General features: G+C 37.0%; 1 protein-coding gene across 3 annotated transcripts in view; it reads right to left on the bottom strand.

Moving 5' to 3' along the window:
- The window catches only part of LOC140772621 (serine/threonine-protein kinase STY8-like), a 28916-nt gene extending 9071 nt beyond the window's left edge, over nucleotides 1-19845 (bottom strand). For all 3 annotated transcript variants that reach the window (XM_073114776.1, XM_073114778.1, XM_073114777.1), the window contains exons 1-9: nucleotides 19553-19845; nucleotides 18811-18925; nucleotides 17690-17772; nucleotides 15011-15083; nucleotides 13508-13618; nucleotides 11773-11823; nucleotides 7331-7464; nucleotides 7112-7219; nucleotides 6843-6916 (exon numbers count right to left, since the gene is read on the bottom strand). In XM_073114776.1, the coding sequence (XP_072970877.1) occupies nucleotides 6843-6916; nucleotides 7112-7219; nucleotides 7331-7464; nucleotides 11773-11823; nucleotides 13508-13618; nucleotides 15011-15083; nucleotides 17690-17772; nucleotides 18811-18925; nucleotides 19553-19752 (949 nt within the window). In that variant the 5' untranslated portion in view covers nucleotides 19753-19845. The remainder of the gene's footprint in view (nucleotides 1-6842; nucleotides 6917-7111; nucleotides 7220-7330; nucleotides 7465-11772; nucleotides 11824-13507; nucleotides 13619-15010; nucleotides 15084-17689; nucleotides 17773-18810; nucleotides 18926-19552) is intronic.
- Nucleotides 19846-24019: the final 4174 nt, after the last annotated feature.

Below are 24019 nucleotides of genomic sequence, written 5' to 3'. Positions count from 1 at the left end.
TGTGCTATGATATTCTTATCTATAGCAAATCTTGGGATGATCACTTGTAGCACTTGAGAGAGGTGTTGAATTTGCTGAAGAAATATGAGCTCAAGGTCAAGAAATCAAAGTGCTTATAAGGAGAGAAGCAGGTGGAGTATTTGAAACATGTGATTTTAATAAATGGCATTGTAAGAACCAGAAAAAAAAAATTAAATTAGAGGTTGAGAGAGGAGGGTGCACGTTATCTGCACGTGCAGCCCCTCCCCTCTCCCTCTCCAACACGCGACGAAGCGCAACGGAAGATCTCGCCGAATCCAATTCAGATTCGAGATTTTTAATCTATAAATTAAAAACCCTAATCCTCTCTCCCTCTGCTTAACCACCTCAGCCCCCTTCTCTCTCTCTTCTTTCTCCCTTCTTTCGCTTTCTTCTTTCTCATCGTCGGAGTCATGCCGTGGAATCGACCTACCGGAGCCAACGAAGACCACCACGTGACTCCTTGGTAAGCCCTCTCCCACTCATAAATTTTAATTAAAGTTTAATAGGGTAAAACGAAAATACCTAATTTGGGTTCCTCGGCTTCATCGGCAAATCAGGCCGGCTGATGACTTCGGGTCGCTGCCGCTCCATCTGGAAGCGTCTTGTCGTTGGCCTCGTGCCGTGGGCGTTCACCGTTGGAGCCCTCATGGCTCCGGTGGCCATCGGCCATGAGATCGATCGCCGTTCGCGGGTTCTCCTCCACCTCGCAAGGACGGTGGCACCGTGTGGGTGTTGGGGAGCTAAGGGCGCGGCCGGTGAACCGTCGCCGCAATGGCCGCCGACGCCTCCCACTCTCTCTCTCTTTTCCGCTCTCTTTCTCTCTCTCTCTCTCTCTCTCTCTTCGGCTTGGAGAAGACAGACTCGGGCAACTCGAGTCTGGTCTTCCCCTTTTTAGTCTTTGGATCGGGTTGGGTTGGATCCGAATCCAAGGAACCCGACCCGATTCCATTAGTTAATTGGATTGGGCCTTGGGCCCAATCCATTTAAGTGTTAGTTGGTGGGCTGCGGGCCAACTGTAGCCCAACTCAACTGATTTGGGATTATTTCGGCCCAAATTAATAATTTTTGAGTTAAATTGTAGAAAAATTTTAATTAAAGGTTATTGTTATTTATTAACAATAAATTAAAGGTTATTTATTAAAAATGTTATTGTTAATAAATAACATTTTTAATGTTATTGTTATTAAAAATGTTATTGTTATTTATTATTAAAGGTTGTGATTTTTAGCACATGAGCTAGGGATTTGAGATTCAGTTGTCTTGCCTAGACTCAGGTGAGTGGGTTCACTCACATATTTATTTTTATTATATTTCGTACATTTGTCAGACTATGTAAATTTTCTGTGTGCAAATTTATTTATTTTATCCTTATATGCAAAAATTTAATTGTTACATTTTCTATGTGCATTTAATCATTATACTTAGTGCATCACCATATTTTGTGCAAATATTAAATTTTAGTGAAAGAAAAATGAGACTAGTATTGGTACGACTTAGAGAACAGTCCCGGTATAAATCGCTTGCGATTTTTCGTGGTGACTCAAGTCTATCTGAAAGTCCAGGGGAAAGTCCTAAATCAGATCACTGCGGTGACTTTCTTAGGTGACTCTGACGGAGTTAGGGAACAATCTTAGGATGAATGAGAAATTTCCTACGTGACTCTAACTTCTCTCAACGGTTAGTAGAAAAGACAGTGTGTTGATCACATAATGATACCATCTGATGACCCTAACCGGATCAGTTATGAAGATAAGTTCTGAGCATCATCTCGAGGTGACTTTTAATTGATGTAGATCCATAGGGTATAGACCCATTGAGACATATGACAGTACAAATATTGGAAAGATGGTAATATGTTGAAACTGAGCAAGGTTACAAGTTATGACTCGCTATTGTTATCATTGTCATTATTTAAAGAGCATGCCTATTGCAAATTGTTACGGATATTGTTGCTCTTAGTTTAATTTTATTCAGCATTAATATAATTTAGAATTTATTTGGTTTTCGAATGGATTCCATTCATTGAGCTATAGATGTTGGCTCATGGATTTATTTTCTTTTATTTATTATCTATCTCAGGTAATAGTCAGCGGGGCGACTGAGCGAGATGTACCCGGACTCCACCTCCACTTAGGATCCACCTATTTACTTTTTCGCTCTTTTGAATTTTATGCTTTAGATTAGAAAATAAATTTATGTCGTTTAGAGACTCAAAAACAATATCATTGTTTTATATTTATTGCAATTAGTTTTAAATTTAATAAAGCAGATCTTCATTTTGTTTATTTATTTTTGCCATTGTACACGTAGAAAATATTAATAAGGCTTCATGTATCTCAAGCATATTGAGATGCATGGCCGGTCATGATTCCTATTTCGGGTCGTAACAGGCATGGTCGCTAACCTCAAAAAGCACTTTCATGATACTCCAATAATGGGCCACGAAAGGGTGTTGAGGACTTACAAGTGGCTTTCTTAAAGATATACCTAGATGGGAATGGAGGCAAATGTAAAGCGCTACGTCAAGGAGTGCCAAATCTACCAACAAACGAAGACGGAGTCTCTTAACCCAGTTGGACTACTCTATCTATTGCCAATTCTAGAGCAGATCTAGTAGGCTGCTCGAGGTCTAGGGTGCTTAGTGGTTTTGATGGTTGTCGACAAGTTTGAGCAAATATGCTCACTTTCAACTTTAATAGAGACTGCATTTTCATTAGTGATTTCTTGGCGGGATTCTTCAAATTGCAGGGGACACGCTTGACATTCAATTCAGCCTACCATCCACAAACAGACGACCAAACAAAGGTAGTCAACTGATGTATTGAGCAGTATTTGAGATGCTTTGTGATAGACTGACCGAGAGAGTGGTTGCGATATTTGCTTTCGGTGGAGTGATCTTCTAATACCGGCTACCACCAACATTCAGATAACTCCATTTGAAGTGGTATATGATAGACAACCTCTGTAATACATGCATATGATCTGTTGGTAGTTGTAGAGAGGTTGGAGGCAAACTTAGAGCTGATGGATCGGAATAAGACGTTGAGATGACTTCGTGAGCACATCGTTGCAGCTCAAAGCCGGATGAAACAGGTCTATAACCAGAGAAATCGTGAGCGTGAGTTTGTAGTAGATGATTTGGTCTTTGTGCAGGTACAACCATATCGGCAAGGTCAGGTACAACCATATCGCCAAGTGACCTTGCGGCTTGTGCAAAACCAGAAGTTGTCTTATTAGTTCTTCGGCCCATATAAGGTTTTGGAGCATATTAGACCTGTAACTTGTCGCTTGGAGCTGCCTCAAGGGACACGAGTATATCCGGTTTTCCATGTCTCAGTTTGAAAGCTCGGATTGGACCCGATCTAGCCATAGGAACCGACTTTCCGCCTACTGAGGAGCGTGAGATAGACAAGCCAGTACAAGTCCTAGCCAAGTGATCACGTTGACATGACGGGCACTTAGGGACAGAGATTATGGTGGAGTGGCAATGATAACCCACGGATGAGGCGACATAGGAGATAGAGGACTTAATGGACCATTTTTTCTATTTTGCATCTTGAGGACAATGTGAGGGAAGCATGGTAGGTTGTTGCGGTTCGTGATTATGATACGGATTGGACATGACGAACCCTTCTCGAATTGGATTATTTTTGTTTTTGAAGAATAAGGATTTCTAGTTGGACATTTGAACGCCAAGAAGGGCCATTCGAACGTGGTGTTCGACTGCCTGCATAGGGTTCGCACATATAGAGGCACTATTTTGAACGTTCAAACACCCGACGACTGAGATATTTCGGAGTAAGGTTTACTTATTATTTTTTGACATATAGCTAGCCTCTAAATGTGTAGAATGGCGGTCATTTTGGGATTATTGGATATTTGGGTTTTGTTTTGCATCTAGGTTTGAGCCAAACTTCTCCATCCTTCTCTCCCTTTTACCCACTCGAGATTCCACCCACAGCCGAGGTTACAACTCCGTTGCTTCTCTTTCTTCACTCCGGTGACCAATCCAACTTGGAAACCCTCTTCTCTCCCCACGACTTGCTCAAGGCACTATCCTATCTACCACAGTCATTTCCACTTCTATAACCCTTACCTTAACCATATCATCATTTTCCATAATCCACGTTCATCTTGCCACCCCCTAACCCTTGGCCAATATTCTCCTATATCTTTTGGTCTACCCATGCGATCAATGAAATTCCTGCTGCGTTGGATTCCTAACTTCCAGAGAGACAATATAGCCAAATTTCAGGTCATTTCAATGGTTAAAGTTCCATATTCAATTTTCTCCAAAGCTTCAACTTGGATCGCAATCATCTTCCTCGAGAGCAATTGTAACAGACATGTGGAGCCCATTTTTTTTATTTTCTTATTTCCATCAATCATCATCAATTAACTACTAGTCAAGCTAGATCTTAACGATCGGTTATTAGTCATCAAGTTAGATTATTTTCATGATCAATTGATCCCTTGGAAGACTTAGATATATTGATGATGATGAAGATGAGACATGCGTCCCTACCACACAATATTTTCAAAGAGATTATTTTTATAGAGGAGAAAAACTTTACGCATGCCATCCAAGATCAAGGCCATGGGACCAGACTAAAACAACCACGAGGCAGAATTTATCAGAGACTAGAAAAAAGGAAATAGACCATCACAAGCTCAACATGATTATGGCTAGATGAGAGACGGACTTAAGTCTATAGGTAGCATGATATCAGGAGAGATGCGCCTACAGGATAATATGAGTTCATCATCATTACCATCATATCAATAACTATGAGAGTCACAATACCTTTATTATACTCCATATCCACAATCTATATACGTTTATGATGCGCTTGTGCCGATGTCGGTACTAGTCGTTTGTTAAAAACCGGACCAAGATGGGGATGGGTTGGTTATTTGGATTGAAGGGAGATTTTGATGATGGTGGGAAAGAAAGGGAAGATGATATATGGATGAGAATATTGGCAAATACGGATGGAGATAGGATGAAAAGAAAGAAAGAGTCGCTCCTAGAAGAAGTAGGGCCGCGACAGACGAGGAGGAAGGTCTAACCAATGGAGGTTAGAGGACGATGTGAAGTTAGGACAAGAAGGAAGGAGAGAAAGGGAGAGAGATAGAGAGAGATAGGGAAGAAAATATGATTTCATGACATAACCCCATTAGGGTGCACTCCACAATACTTAAAGACTACCTTTTGGACTCAAACAATAGAAATAAAACCCTAGAAACAAAGTGTTCTCGTCATGGTGCGTTCGAACGCGCTCGAGGCCGTTCGAACACGAATTTTTCGTTCTCTATAATTACGAACGTGGACGGACAATTCTCGTTCTCTGTATTTGTGAACTCCTGTAGGCGTTCACACAGTGCGTTCGAACGCGGCCTTTGCGTTCGAACACCCCCCCAATAAAAACTTTATTTTTCTTCCAAAATAAATTTATTTCAATTGATACAACCTGATCCAACTCCAGTTATATCATCGTTCCCGTGCATATTCAGTATCTAAATCATCTTATAAGATAATTGCAAAATTTTCTATTTGTATGAAACTATATTAGACATTACAACAAACAATACTATCAGTGGCTAAGTTTTAAAGATTATCGACAAGATTTAATACAATCTTCTCGTGCTATTCTTGTGCCTACAAATAAAGTATTTGATTTTCCTCACCATTCTACATTCTACATTCAACTAAATATTAGTTTTAATTATTGAATTATCATCAATTAATATTATGTGTTGAATGCTATTATGTGTTCAATTATATTATTGAATATTCAATCAAATTATGAAGTAGTCAATCGATAATATTAATTTTAATGAATGCATTCAATTATATTATATGTTAAACAATATTTACATTTAATTGTTGCTCAATCTTTAATAAAATAGGTCATTTACAAAAATAATCTAAAGATAAAACATTATAATATAGGTTTTAATATATATTTTTAAACTAAAAGTAAAAGATTGATATACCGAAGACCCCAAAACCATGGATGGCCGTGCCGACTGGCACGAGGCATGCCGATCGGCACTTGCCATGCTGACGGCGTACCGGCACGTGGCACGAGGGGTGCCCACATTGCACCCCTCCTAATAGCTTTGCCATCGACCTCGTCGTCGAGCTCGCCGTCGCCCAAGCTCACGTCGGATGCCCTAGCCCGAGGAAGGGGATCCAGATCCGCAACTTAAGTTTTAACTGATAAACTCTCTCTCTCTCTCTCTCTCTCTCTCTCTCTCTCTCTCTCTCTCTCTCTCTCTCTCTCGATCTCTCTCGATCTCTTTCTTCCCCTCCCTCGGGCTAGGGCACCCGAAGCGAGCTCGGGCAACGGCGACGGCCAAGGTGTTACCTTTTTTCTCTTTTTCTTACGACACAGCCCAAAACATCTCTAAATATTCTAATTTATTAAAAATATTACAAATATGTGTAAGTGGCACATAAGGGTGTGCCACTGGCACGCCGGAGCATGCGTGCCGACCAGCACATGCTGTGCCGATAATGGCATGACACCATTGTTGCACGCAACTTTATATGACTCCACTCAGAAAATAAAAGAGACAATGACACACTTATGCAGTTTAAACACTAAATTTCAAATGCTGCACAACTCTTATAAAAAAAAACATATTATTATAAAAAAAATAACAATACAGCCTCCAATGTGGCAAACCCATTTTAAGTTAAAACTGTCCTAAACTATTTTAATTCAAAGGCATCAATTTTGCTTTGTTGTACACTGATGAAAGCTTCTTTTTCTATTTTTCTTTCTTAGCATGAAATTCACTAATAGAAAAGTTACCTGTAACAATGAAAATTTCAGGTGGTTTTGTGCATGCACCAATGAATCGGATAATGTTACTATGGCGAACTTGCCTGAAAAAAAGGGACAGTAGAAATGGTAAGCACTATGAGTAATATAAACTGCATTGTCTGAGTTCTTGTAAGGAAGTAAATAAGCTAGGAAGAAAATAATGTTGTCTAGTGAATCAATAAACAGATCTCCTTAGGATCTATCAAATTAGAAATATGATAAGCTAGGTTGATTGTACTCAATGAAAAGTTAATTACCTTAATATCCGTACTTCTTGAGCAAATTCTGCACTGAGGTTTTCACTTGGATGCTCAGGTCTGAGAAATTTTATGGCAACATCTTCACCAAGGTAAGTCCCACGGTACCTTTACACAAACATCAGATTGAGACTCAAAGTCAAAGTACAATGTAAATCTAAAAATAGAGCATGGCAAGAATAGTCCATAGGGCAAGGTATATCTTAATTATTCACTCACAAATCTCCACAAGATCCAGAAGCAATCTGTTCTCCCATTTTCAACAATCTTTTGTCAATTTCCCACTCATCAACATTTGATTGCATTAGCATTTGCTCTGAGGCTGAAGGATGAGATAAGCCAGTCCATAATCTCTACATTTCTCTCAAAAAAACATAAGTTATCAGTACACAATCTATCAATTCAAACCACCTCATGTCATTGTGCCTCGGCTCTTAGCTTATGAACATTGACAATAGGACAAAATACAGAAATCACAAGCATGTTAAAATTTACAGCATGTTACTATGTTAGAATCACATCCAAAGGACTAGCAGTAGGTTTCAGGGTTCGAACTTATAAGCAAGAGGTCAAGACTTCATTCAAAGGACAGGCAAGTAGGTTTCAGCAGATACCTATGCTCTTTGGACTACAAACCAAAATTCAATCTTGTAAACAGTGGGCCTAGTACTTCATCTATCATTTTCCCTTATGAAGACTATGGCAGGCACTGATAGAATTAATTCGAAAAACGAGATGTAGAAATGAGCAAAAGATAGTAACGCACATCGTGCCCAGATTTGACAGGTATAATCTGAGGGTGCTCGCATCCTAACAAAGGAATATGACCAAAGAAACTAGTCTAGAGGACTAGGAGAACATGTCAAACAGGACACTGAGTGAGTGATTTAGTTAAATGGTGTGATCCGATCATAGGAGTCAGTCGAGTCAAGTCTAGTTGGTTATATTTATTTATTGTCAATAATTTTGAATTAAAGTGGATAAATTTGCATGTGGATCTAATCCTATAACAACCCAGCCTAAAATAGAAAATAAAAGATTTTGGGCACGATGTGGCCGGCCACAGTGCCACGCACCCCACCGCCGCTGATGTAACCGCAGCCAACCAACTGAGGCCAATTGGCGGCGGCGGGCCCCAGGGCCACCGCCGTTCCCCCTCCTCCCCATCGTCTCTCTCTCTCTCTTTCTTCTCTCTTCTCTCGCTTTCGGTCTCTCTCTCACTCTCCTCTCTCCCTCAAACTCTCTTTCTCTCTCTCACTACTATCGCCGTCGACTCGCCTCTACTGCAGTGCCAGCCCAGATCTGACCTTCCTTCCTTCCCTTCCCTTCCCTTCTTCTTCTTCTTCTGCTTCTTCTTCTGCTTCCTTTCCTTCGTTCCTCTATCCGTTTTCCTCTCTCTACTAACTACAGTGCTGAGCCCAGCACTGTAGTATAACAGAGAGCTCTTTTTTAAAAATTTTTTTCCTTAATGGTTTATTTTATTAATGTAAATTAGAGGAGTTAGATAAGTAATTATTATTAAATTATATATATATACTCATTAACATAGTTATTAGCTAAGTATAATTAGTATAATAATTGATTAATTATAATTATAGTATCTGTATATAAATATAGCTATAGCTATATTATATTATTAGATTAATATATATAGATATATTGATAATAATCTAATATTCATGTTGATATTGTATATAACTATTTTAGCATTTTATTATTATATACTGTTTTATATAAAATGAAATACTAAGCAAGGATAATTATTTTTATATAAACGGATAATAATTATTTCATGTATAACTAGTGACTAGTTAACTAAGAGTAGTAATTACAAAATAATTAAATTATACTTAGTTATTGTATTACGTGTATTTTTAATTATATTATTGTATATCTTATTCTTTTATGCTTAAAGAGATTAATTATTATATGCTAATATATAATTAGAATAAGGTAATCATTATATATAAAATCAAATAATCTATTATATTTTACACGAATGAATTCTAAATGGGATACACAACTAACATCATACTACTTAAATATTTACAGATTTCGAACCCCTTTTTTGAGACCCCGTGGACCTTGCTAGCGATGGCTTGACCTTTGATTGGCAGACGTGAGGGATATATAGTTTGTGTCTTCTAAACAGACATTAGTAGTCTTATTCCCTAGACGTCTTTCTCGAATTAGGATATATTATATAATTATCATGATGGTATAATATAGAAATTGTTTACACATTGTCGACAATTATATACTTTGATCAGTTATGTCATAATATCTACATTTCATTTATATATTATTAAGGATACATTCATATACTCATTCATGACATGATATTCATATGTAATTCATATTATCTAATACATGATTTACTCATTGTTTGATATCACTGATTCAAGATAAGGTCTATTCATTGAGCTTTTAGCTCATGACTCTCTTTACTTCTTTTCTAACCCCTCTCACCCCCCACCCCCCACCGATATGTGGTATGTGATAGCGACTTGAGATATCCCGAGAAGATATTCTAGAGTAAAGATAATGTGAGCTATAGACGCGAGACGATATAGAAGATAGTTTATATAGGTATTGATTGTACCATTATTGAATATTTGTACTCCTTTGTATCAGACGATGAATTATATAAACCATATCAGATTATAGTGTACTCGTGTGTTAGTGGTTATAAGTTATATTTTGATGGTTTGTCGTGGCCTATGTGGGCCCTGCCAGATTATGTAGTGGTCTAGTGTATATTATTATGGACTTGGATATTTATATATTAATAGGTTTATTTGGTTAATAGTATGTTTTATTTGGTGATGGATTATGTGAGCATGGATATGTTAGCAAGTTTTGTTTAATGATATCATAATTATATGAGCACAGGAGTGTATCTGTGCATAACCAATCCCGCCGATCTATCGCGTGCGCCGCATGTGCCGTGGGCGCGTGGGCGTGCACATGCCCGTGCCTGTGTCAGGCGGAAGCGTTACAAATCCGCTATGACTTTACTCCTATAAATAATACTAGTTATTGTTCATTTGAGATTATTGAATGTTGTTAGCCATTTTTTGTATCGTTATTTACCTTTTAATCTTAGCCGTTCATTTCCTTAGGAGTAGATCTAATTAGAAAACCCTATTCCACCTTCAAATCCTAGCTATCATTTTCCTCCACGAGCCATCCTACCCTATGATCGACTTCCGCCGTCCCACAGCCATCCGCCACCCTCCAACGACCGCTACGACATTGGATAACTTGTTCAACCTCGATCATAACCTTTCCTCACTCTTTTGGCCATAACTTCTTGCCTCGAGCTCCAAATCCACTCAAACCAGAGCCCAAAGAACCCTAACACATGACGTTATCAATTATAGAAATTTCATAATTTTTTTACATATATATCATTCCAAATCTGGTTCGTAACAATGGTATTAGAGCCAACATTCCTTGGCCGATGGTAAACACGCGACACAAAGCTAATCAAGGGGCGATTGCAGCCGTGGAGGACCAAGAACTCGGCTCCGTCCCTGTGGAGGTTTTCTCAGCGCCACCAACCACCGCTGTTGACGAACCACCTTTGTAGGCGATGACAATACTCGAATTCATGGCAAAATCTACAAGAGCCGCCAAGGAGAACATCGAGAGGCTCAAAAAGGCAATCCAAGCCTTGACGGCAACCCTCCTGACCCAGCACCACCCACCTATGCTGCCAGGCACAGCGGAACTGACCCTCCCACATCCATTTTCTTCAACTCACGAGGGAGGGAAAAGGCTGGCTCAAACGGTGACCAAAGCACCATCTCCAGCCTTGGTGGAGTCCTTGCTACCTCTATAGACCCAAACCGCCGCAGCCGCCAGCGACGATTCCCAACTTGTCTTCCTCAGCCGCGATGAAAGCTAGGCCTAAAACCCTAATTTTTCATCAGCGGCAATTCACACCACCCCCCTCGGGCCCAAGCCGCCACCCCCTAGGACCTTCACACCCAAGCCAACCAGATGGCAAACGCGGGAGACGGGCAAACGACCCTCCCCGCTACAACAAACCTAAGCATCGTGGCCTTGAGGTCGACATTCCAGCAACCATGGTTGGCCTCCCACTAGCCATCAGCGAGCGTCGGATGGCCAGAAGCGACGCCCTTCTTCATGCAACCTTCATCGAGCCTTATCTTGCTAGAACATCACCTACTGTCCATCCCACCGCCGCAGCTCTACAAGCCATCCTACCCCACAGCTGATCTCCACCATTCTACGGCAGTCCGCCACCATCCAATGATAGCTACAACGTCGAATAACTCGTTTAGCCCCGATCTTAACCTTCCAATCAAATCAGAACTCTAACACGTGAGGCTACCACCTATAAAAATTTTTATAATTTTCTTACATATAGATCATTCCAGATCTGGTCTGTACCTTAAATTAGAACACTCCTTAAGAGGAAAGGGAGATAAACCTATTGTGGAAGGAGCAAATAATAAGAATGTGATATTCTTTGATTTGGTGCAAACCTTTGCAGTAAATAGAGATGAATGGAGGAAAAGGAATCCATTAAGCTTAGCTGAACCCAAACTTGTTTATGAGAGTTGTCTATATGAATTGTTTTCTTCCAAATAAGTAGAAGGTCTGCACATGTCATAAACTGAGAAGAGAGCTACCTTACTTCTGGCAATTGATGCCTTCAACTTCACATGCAGGCCATTAGTATCCTGCAGGTATCAAGTGAAAAGTCAGCAAATACTTGGACATGCCAAAAGTACCTGTTATAAAGAAATAGAATCATGTCACCCCTTGACAATACAGAAAGGCCGTAATAATGGCATTGTTGGTCGTCTTGACCAAATATATTTACTTGGACCATTCTCTAAAATAAGTAAAAACCTAGCCCTCAAAAGCTGCTGGTACCAACAAAATTAATGATATTACTCACCACCGATCACACAAAACACATTTATTTGCGAACATTAAAACTTAAAGATTTAATTTCCTGTATTAGTAAATGTTCCGTATTTGATTTCCTGTATCTGTAGTGTAACAAAATTCGTTTTTAAATTTAAAAGCTACATCTTCTCAAACTTTATATTTCTGTCAGATGTTACCAATCAATTTTGATTAGGCATCATTTTCATTTCAATTTTGTCACTCAAGGATTCCATATTTGGCTTTTCCTCTGTTTCCTATGTCTGCACATGTTGATTTCATATTCGGTACTTAAAGCTATATCTTCTTGAAGTTCAGAAGTTCTAAACAAGGCCTTGTGAACCAGAGGTAGCCAATATTCAAACAATAGCTAAAGTTGCAACTATCTTCTTGTTATAGGTTATAGCTTAAACTATGGTCCTGACTATATCCAATGATGTAGCAAGCCCATTGAAAATTCAACATTTTTTCAATAATGTTGCAGGCAGCAGTAGCAATGAGATTGCTTATATGGCATGGTATTTAGCTATATTGGTTTGATTTCCTTGGCCGTACAACTTTTTAAGTACGCAAACAAGAACAATTTCAGACTCATTATGCTACCACTGTTTGTTAACATCATTACTATTCCAATAAAGAAAAACATACATATCTATCCATGATATAACAGCTGCTCCAAACGTGCTTTTCTGTATATTAATATTTCATGCAAATAACAGAAGAAATCTATAATAGACTAACAGTATAAAGAGAAGATACCAATGGATGGCTACAATTGAATGGAGATAAGACAGAGGAATGAAGATCATTCTACGTGCACTTTAGAATTTGTGATAGCTATAAATGAAATAAAATTTAATTGACAATTTGTTAGAAATGTTGTCATTTACACTTAGGTTCCTGCATAAATACAGGATATTAGATGACCAGTTCCTACATTGCATATGTTTTACTTTATTTAGCAAACCTGATTAGATGTTTGATGTCAGGTCAACTCTGTGACTTCAAAAGTTATAGCCACAATTTGCTTTAGAATGTGACAATTGGCAACAAAATTTTAACCAAAAGATAAAGAAAAGATTTCTCATTCATACCTCCAGGATTACAAAAGGCACTTCCTCTAGTATTACAAGGAGAATAATTTCTGTAAATTATGATATTAAAATCATCCTATTTCTACCTATCACTCTTACCTAATTTTTGACTTCATTTATAAAAGTTTGTTTGGTGTCAGGGTTAAATCCCTTGATCTCAAACGTTCTTGCAATAGTATTTCCATTAATGAAGCAATTGGAGAAAGAAAATGGAACAAAAAGATAAATTAAAACACCATGCAATCAAAAGATTTTGAATTCATGACCCTAGGATAAGGAAGGGTTCATCATCAATGTTTAAATGTCTGTAGAAACAAAAATAGGACAAATCAAGTGGTGCTTACGAAAGCAATATCATGCACATCAATAATTTAATTACCTCATTGTCCCATCCATCAACGACAAATATATCCAAAGAATAGCCATCTGTTGTTGAAAATACATGAGCTTCCCTGATGTTCAGTCCAATTTCTGATAGCAAAGTTGATAGCTAGGAGAATACATTAAAGTTAGAACACCAAATAACCAGTTCAAACACACTGAACGAATAAGAGTATGCAACTTACAAATTATAAGATCAAATATCATAAAGATATATAACAGTATAGGGAAAAGGAATGCATAGAATAGAGTGCAATATTGTCAAAATCAGAATATTCACGAAATAAATAATTACCACAACATCCACTTCATAGAAAATTCTGAACGGCCAATCAAATTAATGGACCATAAGAGTAGAATGAGATGGTTAGAGGTGTATAAGATCAAGAGCTTATCAAGGTCAACAATTTAGAATGAACTATAAAAATATAGAGTTTACAGTTAACAAAGAAATTGTAGTCATTTCTGTCTGGACATCTCATCACATGGCTATTAGTGTAAGCAATAGGAACCTGTCATAAGAAGAAGCTCATCTCCATCAGATCATTTGAGACTATCTTCAGGAGAAGTTGATCTTGTCATTGTTGGGTCAAACTCTTGGAGATTTAGTAACAAGTTCAGATGAGAGTCCCAACTAATAATCACTTTAGGTCGATAAGTAGGAGGAATTGGAGATCTTCTTAAGAAGTCAAAAAATTAATGATTTACAACCGCTTTTATTAAAACTAATGGGAAAAGAATGATACAAAGTTCCTTTGGCATGTACGAACTATTTGCACTACAAAATGAAGAATAACCATATATTCTTTGAGAAACATGTAGTATAATAACCTAATGAATAGACATGAACATCAACAGATATGCCATTTTTAAGAATACAAGAACATATATATACATTAACAAAATCTGTGTAGGTCATTATGCTATTCTATGCTTCCATAATTTAGAAAGAGGCTTTAGAGTGATTTTTCATAGCCAACTTTGCAGCCGACATTCACTCACTCTTCTCTCTTCTTTGCCAGCACTGCCAGAGATGCCAGCCTATGCTGCCGGGCACTTAATTAAAATGGAATCATAAAAAAAAGTTAAATACAATTACAAAGACTTCTATCTGCCATTAGTCTAGTATGTAAAATTATGAAGAGGCTCCAGACTCAAAACAACATGGCTCAGGATACTACCAGAAAAGCTGTTGGTCAAAAGCTGGATCAGCAAGATAACAAGCAACTGCTTCCGAATAAATTTCATATTCAATGACAAAATCAGAGGCCCTCCATTTTCTAAATCATGTTTCTTAGGACTATTACTTGTAGAAATATTAGACATCAACATGAATGAAGATGCATACAATAGGTAGCCTACATAAAGAACTGCAATAATGTTTAAAAGCAATAAATACTTGCCCATCTATCAAAGCATTAAACATGAAAAGAAATGAAGTAGAAATGTCTTACCAAGATTCTATGAATAAATGTACATAAAGAAGTATTATCCTACCAACCTGACTAAGGAGCTTTGGTTTGTCAATAGTTGAAAATATGATCTCATGAACCGGGATGTACGTCACATTACGCCTATGTTTGGACAGGAGGGAAAACAATTTCTCAATCAGTAGTTCAATAAGCCTTCCAAGCATGAACAAAAGTCATTTAAATAAATCTACTTTGTTTGACTTTTCTAATCATTTGTCTCCAAATAGCAACTTCTAGAATGTCACATGCTAAAAAAATATGTTTGAACTCGTTATGCAGAACAGCAGATTGGTTGTTCTCTCAGGATGAGTAGAACTTCACAGAATTAGATATTTCTACTACAACCTGGGAAGGCAATGCATTTAAATATTTAACAATGCATTGATCAGTCCACAGTGTGAACAGGTCATAACTCATAACTAACTACAAACAATTGAATTCACGAGAGTTCACGCAAGAGTACAAAATAATAGCTTAGTAGATGGCCTGAATAAAACTTGAAATATTAGCAAGTCAACAATTTGTAACAGAGAGAACAGTTGATATAACAGGTCAGACAAACAGGTCTGGTCCAAATTGTATCAGATCACAAAAAGATGTTTCAATTGGAGCTGCAGCCCATAATAAAATTGCTGGCGATGCAACTCAATTAGTCTACTGGAATCTATTTCTAAAGAATCATGGAGGAAAGACATCTGCTCACATCAGCAGCAACCAGATTGCACAGGCATTGCATTTTCAAATTTCAAGGGCTCAATGCCTTTTGACTCATTAAGCTTTTAATTACTGTCATTAGAACCAAGGTACCGTTATTTTGGTTCAAGATGCATAAGTTTATAACCAAACCAAATGTATCAACTAAGACCTTTTAGTTTTAAGTTATCGTATAGGTGGCTCAGTGTGACATGTTAGGACAAAATTGGAACAGAACTATACAAAAAAGCCCAATCATTTATAGACTGTAGAGATATAACAATTCTCACCCATTTCTCCTTTAGTATTATTTTTGTGGGCATTGCTAAAGGTCAGCACAGATCCGTGACTTTGCAGTAGATTTCAATGATATTGAAGGTTCTTTGTATTTTGTAATTTGTACCTCTTCATTTCTTTGGGTACTGAAATAAAAATAGAAACTTTTGTAACGAATGCCTTCCTAATCCCATAATTACTGCGAGTCCAAATCTAAAGACGGAATTAGATTCCGACTCCCAAGCAGAAAGATAGGGTTACCATGGATCTCCAAAGTTAAGAGGCAACTCAAGATCAAATTGTTAAATGGTCGAGTGCTTTTGGGTTTGAGATGGATTCGGAATGGAGAACGAATCTATCGGGATGGATCGTGGAAAAGGGAAGCCAAAGAGGCGTAATGGTGATCGAGCTAGGGTTATGATAAGGTGGTAAAGATGGCAATGGTGGAAATCGATGTAATTGGTTGAGAAATGATAGAGAAGAAGTAGGGTCATTTCTTAAGGTCAAGTGGGTGCGGCAAGACGAGGAGGTAGGCAACAGTGGTCGCCCTAGGGTTTATGATAAGGTGGTAAAAATGGCAATGGTGGAAATCGATATAATTAGTTGAGAAATGATAGAGAAGAAGTAGGGTCATTTCTTAAGGTCAAGTGGGTGCGGCCAGACGAGGAGGTAGGCAACAGTGGTCGCCCTAGGTGATGACTAGGGTTTCCACGGCTTAGAGGTAGTCGAACACGAAGGAAGAAAACAATCTTGCGAAAATAATTCAATAATCCAAGATGACTAACCAGGGCACACCACATCTATTTATAGGCGACTCCCTGATTTGACTAGACTTCGCAACAGGATCAAACAGGCTCGAATCTTATTGCCTAATATAGGCAAAAAAAATACTTAATTAAAATACTTAGACTTCGGCTCCTCGCCGTCAAATATTTGAACGGCCTTGAGAGCGTTTCGACGCCTATTTAATCTTTTGTCTCTCAGATAAATGCATCCGAACAACCTTGAGAGCGTTCAAAAGCCTAATTAATCTTCTGGCTCTCGGATAAATGCGTTCGAACAGCCTTGAGAGTGTTCGAGCACTTAATTAATCTTCTGACTCTCAGATAAATGCGTTCGAACAGCCTCAAGGCCGTTCGAACGCCCCATTCGGAGACTTGCTCCTTTGACTGACTGGAACCCTTATTTCTTCTACAAGCAACTATTAGCTAGACGTTACAATCTATTCTTTTTTCCTAAGAATTTATCTCTTCTCCTCTTCCTCTCTCTCCCCACATATACTAGCTTTCTAGTATTTGAATATATTTTTATTCAACTTTGTCATTCAGATTCCCTCTTTCACCATCTACTACTGTTGAATTCTTTGGTTTATCTATCTTTACTACTGAACGGAAGAGTAACTTTACAGATCTAGAAACAATACAAGATGTCTTACCCATTAATTTTGAGCTCTTCTATTGATGCTTGAAAGTTTAAGAAATTAGATCTAAAGAAATAGCTGATCCGATATTCTGGATGCCTCTCTGGTGCAGTCTTTCCAATAGAACTGCACCTGTACACTCATTGGAAATATTGCAAAACTGAGAACTGATTGCAATAATCTACCATGCAGTGATTGTTTTGGTTCAATGAAAATTAGGGAATGAAAATGACACCAAATGGTACTTAAAATTAAAATGTTAGTCAATTGATAGCATGTTTTATGGTTCCCATAGTAATGAAGACCAAGAATAGAATACCTTGCTGAGAGCGCATCTGCTACCTCGGTCCCATCTTCAATTTCCACAGACTTGTCTCTCACATCCAATTTTTTCTCTTCAAGCTTTGGGCAAGGTTCAAAGTCAATCCCACAATCCCGATTCTACTCAAATGAGTACTAAAGAAATAAGCAAGAACAAAGTATGTCATCCATGAACATGTTTAGAGTCTCTTGACTTGCATAAAGCAAAGTCTAACAGTAATTTGGTGTATTAGTGATATCTTAAATTAAGTGGTCACCCAAATAGGATATCAGAATGGAAATGATATATGTTGTACCTGAAGGATGGGGAACGATAAATTAGATTTTCTTTTTTAACTTCATTTTGACAGTAAAGTTTAGGATTGATGTAAATCCCTCACAAGACCATGCAGCACCATAACAGAGGACAGTTAATCAAGAATTTGTGTCAGCAATTGTCAGGGCCAAGTAGAAAGAAAAAGTAAATATCTGACACTTTGTCATCATGGGCAGGAAAATCTGCTTTGCGTATACTAATTGATTAGAGAATCAGATGGGAAAAAAATGTTGACCTGACAACAAAAGAAATAAAAGATAGCATTGTAGTGTACAATACACAATTATATGTCACAAGATCTGCACCCGGCAACCACAAATATGGAAACCTACAACTTTAACCCAATATGAATTATTAATTAGTTCAACAGCAGCCAATTGAGCTAATTATGTAGGTGCTGCGAAAGAGGAAAGCTTCATGTATATGTAAGACATATCTTCGTCTTAATGTCCCTTTGAGCTAATTGATGATCAAACTGTTCATATTATTCTACATATGCAAACTAAAACACGTGAATACCAAATCTGATGCCATTTACAAAGCTATGAAATAAATAAAAGAATACCAAATCTGAGCTAATTGTAGAAATGCCGTTTGTTCAGTTATCAAATTAGTCATAACTAAGATGTCTGCTGTTTCCAAAATTTTTGAATCTTGCATGTAATATAGGCACAAGATACAAACATGTAGGAAAGAACGATATAGACGACTGAACATTGATTCGACAGAGAAATAATATAATATATGTTATTATACCAACAACCAACACTAAGCAGCGACATAAATCAGTAGTTGAACTGTACCCTCAAGAAATGGACGTGGAAGGCTGGACGCTTCTCAGGATCTTTGGCTTCTGTTAGAACCTTCTGGTGTATTAAAACAACTTCGGCTCTGTCAAAGTTCACATCTACCTGATAACTGCACAAGAAACAACCGAAAATTATTTTATCGTACTAACTAGAATTACCTGTACCACACTCTGGAACAAAAGAATAGAAAAGTTGGAGAATGAAGGATAAAGATCAGAGCATGGCAATTCTTTTTTGTAGAAACACAAAAATTTCTGAATTAGACACCTAAAAGTTGAACAAACAAAAGGCGCAAGAAGCACGGGATAAACCGAATTCATCAAGCTTAACCAAAGAAGAAGAATGAAACAGTACTAACCGATTGTGTGATCATTAACAAAACAGAACGACCATGATTCGAGAAACCCAAAACAGAGCATATAGAACAAACAAAAGGACAATTCTCCAACTCCAACCCAAAGAAATGGATAACAGAAACGTATACCAAGAAATACTAGTTTCATGCACAATCGAAGGCCAACTCCGTCGTGTGACAATAAAACCGAGCAAACACAAGATTGTGAAACCATCAAGATTCAAAGAAATCCAATGAAGAACAGAGAGAATCCATAATCAAATGGATAATTCTCAAGCTTCTATCAAACTTTCTCCCATTACAAGAACTCAAACCTAGTAGACTCGCTTCAAGAAAAATCAGAACCCGACACATAATCAAGAACGCAAGGCTTGCCGTCACCTCGGCGGCAACCGCGCGAAATGGGCGTCGAGATGCTCCTTGAAGTCGGGATCCGAGACGGCCTCCTCGTTCCCCACACCCAGGAGCCTCTCGAACACATCTCTCTTGATGTCGTTCGATCCCATCCCTCTCAGCGGCGAAGGGCTCTCCCCGACCCCTTCCTCGACGTCCTCGATCGCTTCCACTACTCCTCTTTCCATGATCCAATCAATCTAACCGCATGAACTCCGAGAGCTAGGTTTCCTTCGAGCTCCAAGAAATGGCGGGCGGGCGGGCGGGCGCAAGAGAGAGAAGAGAGAAGAGAGAGGAATCTTTTAGCAGTGAGTGAGGAGGGTATCCGTATCAGAGTCGCGAATATATAGGGACGGTAAATAAGCGGCACTGGCGGGGGCAGAATCGTCTTTCAAAAAGTATGTTCTTGGCATCGTGGAATGTCTCGGCGAGGGGAGGGAGAACTGGACTGGAAAAAAAAATATATATATAATATAAAATAAAAGGAATGGAACTTTTCATATAAGACCCTAGTTACTACCTGCAAAGTGCAAACACTGGTCCACCCGCCTTTTGCTCGTTTCACCGGAAATTTTCAACTCGCTTTCTAAGTTTAAGGTTTTAAATGCAAACTTCCTAGGAAAGAGAACCGGATATGGTTTGAACAAAACCGGATTGTCGGGCGGATCAGATAGTCCCCAGCGCCAGCGGGAATGGGATGATGTGTATTAGCTCCAGGTGCTGCCACGTGTGTTCTTTTCATGGGTCCGGGTTGTACGGTTCTGGATTAGGAACAGTCGTGTGTATATTGGATAGGTCTACGTTTTACTATTCGGTGATTCACACTCCTTCTTTTTACCGTTTTATAATTCGAACCTTTATTTCTCTAATAATTCCGAGACCAAATTATTAAAATAATTTTACTATTATTTTTTCTTGTCTTCGAAAAAGTCACAAATAGTTAAAATATTTATATATTATTTTTTTATTAATAAGATATTAAATAAGAATTATAAAAAGATGTAGGGGATTACATGATAGATAAAATATAGAGTGTGATTTATAAAATTCTTATCCGGATAAAAGAAGTGGGCAGCGTATAAAACGGGAGTATCAACAACTAATAATCTAATCCGACAATATTAATAAGTAATTTAATCTGCTTGATTAGATCATCTGCCAAGACATTTCTACGTGGTTCTTAAGAAACAAGAAAGGAAAACTTGACCACTTGGACAGACAAGCCAACTAACAATGCACAAGGCACCGATGTGAAAAGACCAAAATGCCCTTGAAAGAAATGAGAGGTGGGGGCCTTGGAATCCAATTAAAAAGAAAGGCAAGGATGATTCTTTTGACTTAGATTCTCCCACCAAATATCCCCTCTTTAAAAAGAGAAAATTGACTATTTTAATATTATATTTTTTAGATATTCAATAAGTCCCTATTCTAATTTAGTTTTACCGAAATAGACTACCCATCAAACTTATTATCAACTGGGATCTAATTTACTGTGGTCCTAATAAAAACGCTGAACTAATCAACATTTTATCTCTAAACAAAAATACTAATTACTTTAGCGTTTTATATATATATATATATATAAATTATTCTAACTTAATTTTTCAGTAGTTAAGGAAGAAAATAATCGAAAGATAAAACTACTGAACTGATAATGTTTTTAAAATATTAGGGCTATAATAAATTATGCCTAATTTGGTAATATATTCGAGAGATAGTCTATTTCGATTATAAAAAAAAAGGGCCAAAATTGGTCAAAAACTCTAAAAGTAGGGCACACCAATCACTTGTGTTAGAATAAAGAGTTTAATTAGGCCAACACACTTGATGATGTTAATAGAACCCTTTGAATGATGTCATTTTGTTGGAAATAAAATACTGAGAATTTGAAAGAGAGATTCCAAAATCTTGAGATAGTATAATAGTTGGCAACATAAATTAACAAGATTCATGGGAATCCCTCAAATTATCTTTTAAACAATTTTCTCTCAGATTAAAACTTTGGATTCGTTAATCTTATAATATCTGGTGTCTGAAATACAATCATTTGTATTATTTTTAATATGGTTAACATATAGTATTCATATTTTATTTTATTTTTTGCAAAAAAATTCTGAATTAGTGGATCATTTTTGCAACAACTACTGTGATATAATGAGGTGACGCAAATGATGGCGATTATATATGGTCAAACTAATAGGATCCTAATTTACAAGAAACCATCCTCGTTATGATATAAAACATCATAAAATAAACTTTATAAAGCCTAAGTCGATTATTTAAACACTAATATCTTCTTAGCCAGCTCATCAACAGCAACGTATGATATAGAAAGACTATGATTACTGATCAGCCTTTGGATGCCAAATAATTAATAAACAATCAAAAGACAATGAGTGAGGCATCCCAATGCATGGGAAAACTTGGTATATTTATAGAATATTCTCACAGCATCAACTTTTGTATATAACATCTTGTCTTTTAATAAAATTATAGTTTACGGTCTATAATTTTACTATTTATAAATCGAGTCCTATGATTTAGTAAATAAACACCCTACTATTAGATTAGTTAATTAAACTTATCTATACCTCTGAGTTAAATTAACTATACTAAAAACATTATAAAAATAGTGTCAACTAAATCACACTAAGGACATTTTAGTTAGAAATAAAATATCTATACTTAATGAAATATTCTTGCGATATTAGTCTAAATCTAGTCCAGAGTGTTTTCTACATATATTCACTAAATTATAAAGCTCGATTTATAAATAGTAAAAATATAGGACGTAAACTGTAGTTACGTTAAAAAGCATAGTATTATATGCAAATTATTGGGCTGGGTTTGGACTTAATTACAACTATAATGATCTGACCCGAGTCAGCATATTTAATAAATTTTGTATTTTTAATATTTATAACTATAATGATACAATTTAACCTGACATATTAATAATTAAAGTCATTAAATACATGCGATCGATATATCCATTAGTTTATGTATCTTCATACACTTATTTTCACCTATTTAATTCAAATTAATTGTTGAGTACTAGTTGATCTATTCAGTAATTGAATTGGGCTGGGCTAAAACCATATTGATTTAAGATTCATGATTAAGACTAGATAAGTGGGCTTATTTTGTCTAAGCTTGTAGAATTTTTAAGAAATCTTGCAAGCACTCCATGGAATAGCATTAGGCCCAACCATAATTCTACAACAAATAGTTTTTCTTCTTTCTTGATTAATTTTGCAACAATAGTTTAGATTAGAACTTTGCAATTAAATTCTTAGTACAGATGCTTATCAGATTAATGGCAGGTGGTAATGACAACAGCTGAGCATAACTTAACTTAGCTGATGACAAGACAATAATTGTTAAATTATTGGATAAAAAATTAAATAATTAAAAAGCGAGGGCTAACCAATAATGGATAAGGCGTTCTCTGGGTTTTTACCAAAGTAGCCCTCCTTCTATTTTCTTTTACAGAAGTAGACTGTCTTTTACTGTAGCCTTAACAAAAACATTAATCAGTTTAATTTTTTTTCTTTACTATCGAAAGATCAAGGATTTATATATATATATATAATGCTAAATCAATCAGTATTTTAGGACAAGACAAAATTGTAAAACTAATTAGCATTTTGCTTAGAGATAAACGTTAATTAGTTCAGCATTTTTATTAGGGTTATAGTAAATTAGACCTCTGTTTAATAATAAGTTTAAGAGTAGTCTATTTCGATAAAAATAAATTAGAATAGGTCAAAAACTCACTTTCTCTTGCACACGTGTTCAAATTCTAAAGAGAAATATATATATATATATATATATCTTGAATTTTATGAATTGTTTGTAAGCCTAGGAATGTAGGCTTAATATTTCTTTGTTACTTTCATTTTCCTAGTTGAATTGGGTCATAATGTGAATTATTGGGTATTGTCTAAGTGCATTATTATTTATCACTGACAATGTTTGATAGGGAGGGTGATGTAATTACTCTATATAATAAAGTCAAGAAAAGATGACTCCCCAGAGAAGTCAAAATGTATGAAAAGAGAGATCGATTTAGTGGCGTATAATTTTGTAATTTGGCTATCAATTAATTGTTATTTAACAAGTTAAGCATTTACTCATCTGTCATTTTAGATTAAGAAGGCCATCATGTGGCCAAAGAATTAAGAGACCCACTTGTCCAATTCCCAATCACTTGAATGGATTAGTAGAAGCATTGGGGCCTCTCAATCCTACTAGAGTAACAAAAGAAAAGAGCACCAGTATCTATAACAGATGACACTTGACCTTCTTCCTTTTTTGGAGTAAGCATCAAGTCTCCTCAATGTAGTCACTGATAGCATTGCAAGGGCCCCAGAGCAAAGACTTAAGAACTCAAAGTTTTTTCCAAATTGGACTAGTTGCAAAAAATGCTACCTACTGAAGGGACAAGTGTTACCC

Source organism: Typha angustifolia, chromosome 12 (genome assembly GCF_048772165.1).
Source record: "Typha angustifolia cultivar Huaian chromosome 12, ASM4877216v1, whole genome shotgun sequence".
Taxonomy (NCBI): Eukaryota; Viridiplantae; Streptophyta; class Magnoliopsida; order Poales; family Typhaceae; genus Typha; species Typha angustifolia.
Note: the sequence above shows the minus strand (reverse complement) of the source record. Positions and strands in the feature narration are given on the sequence as shown.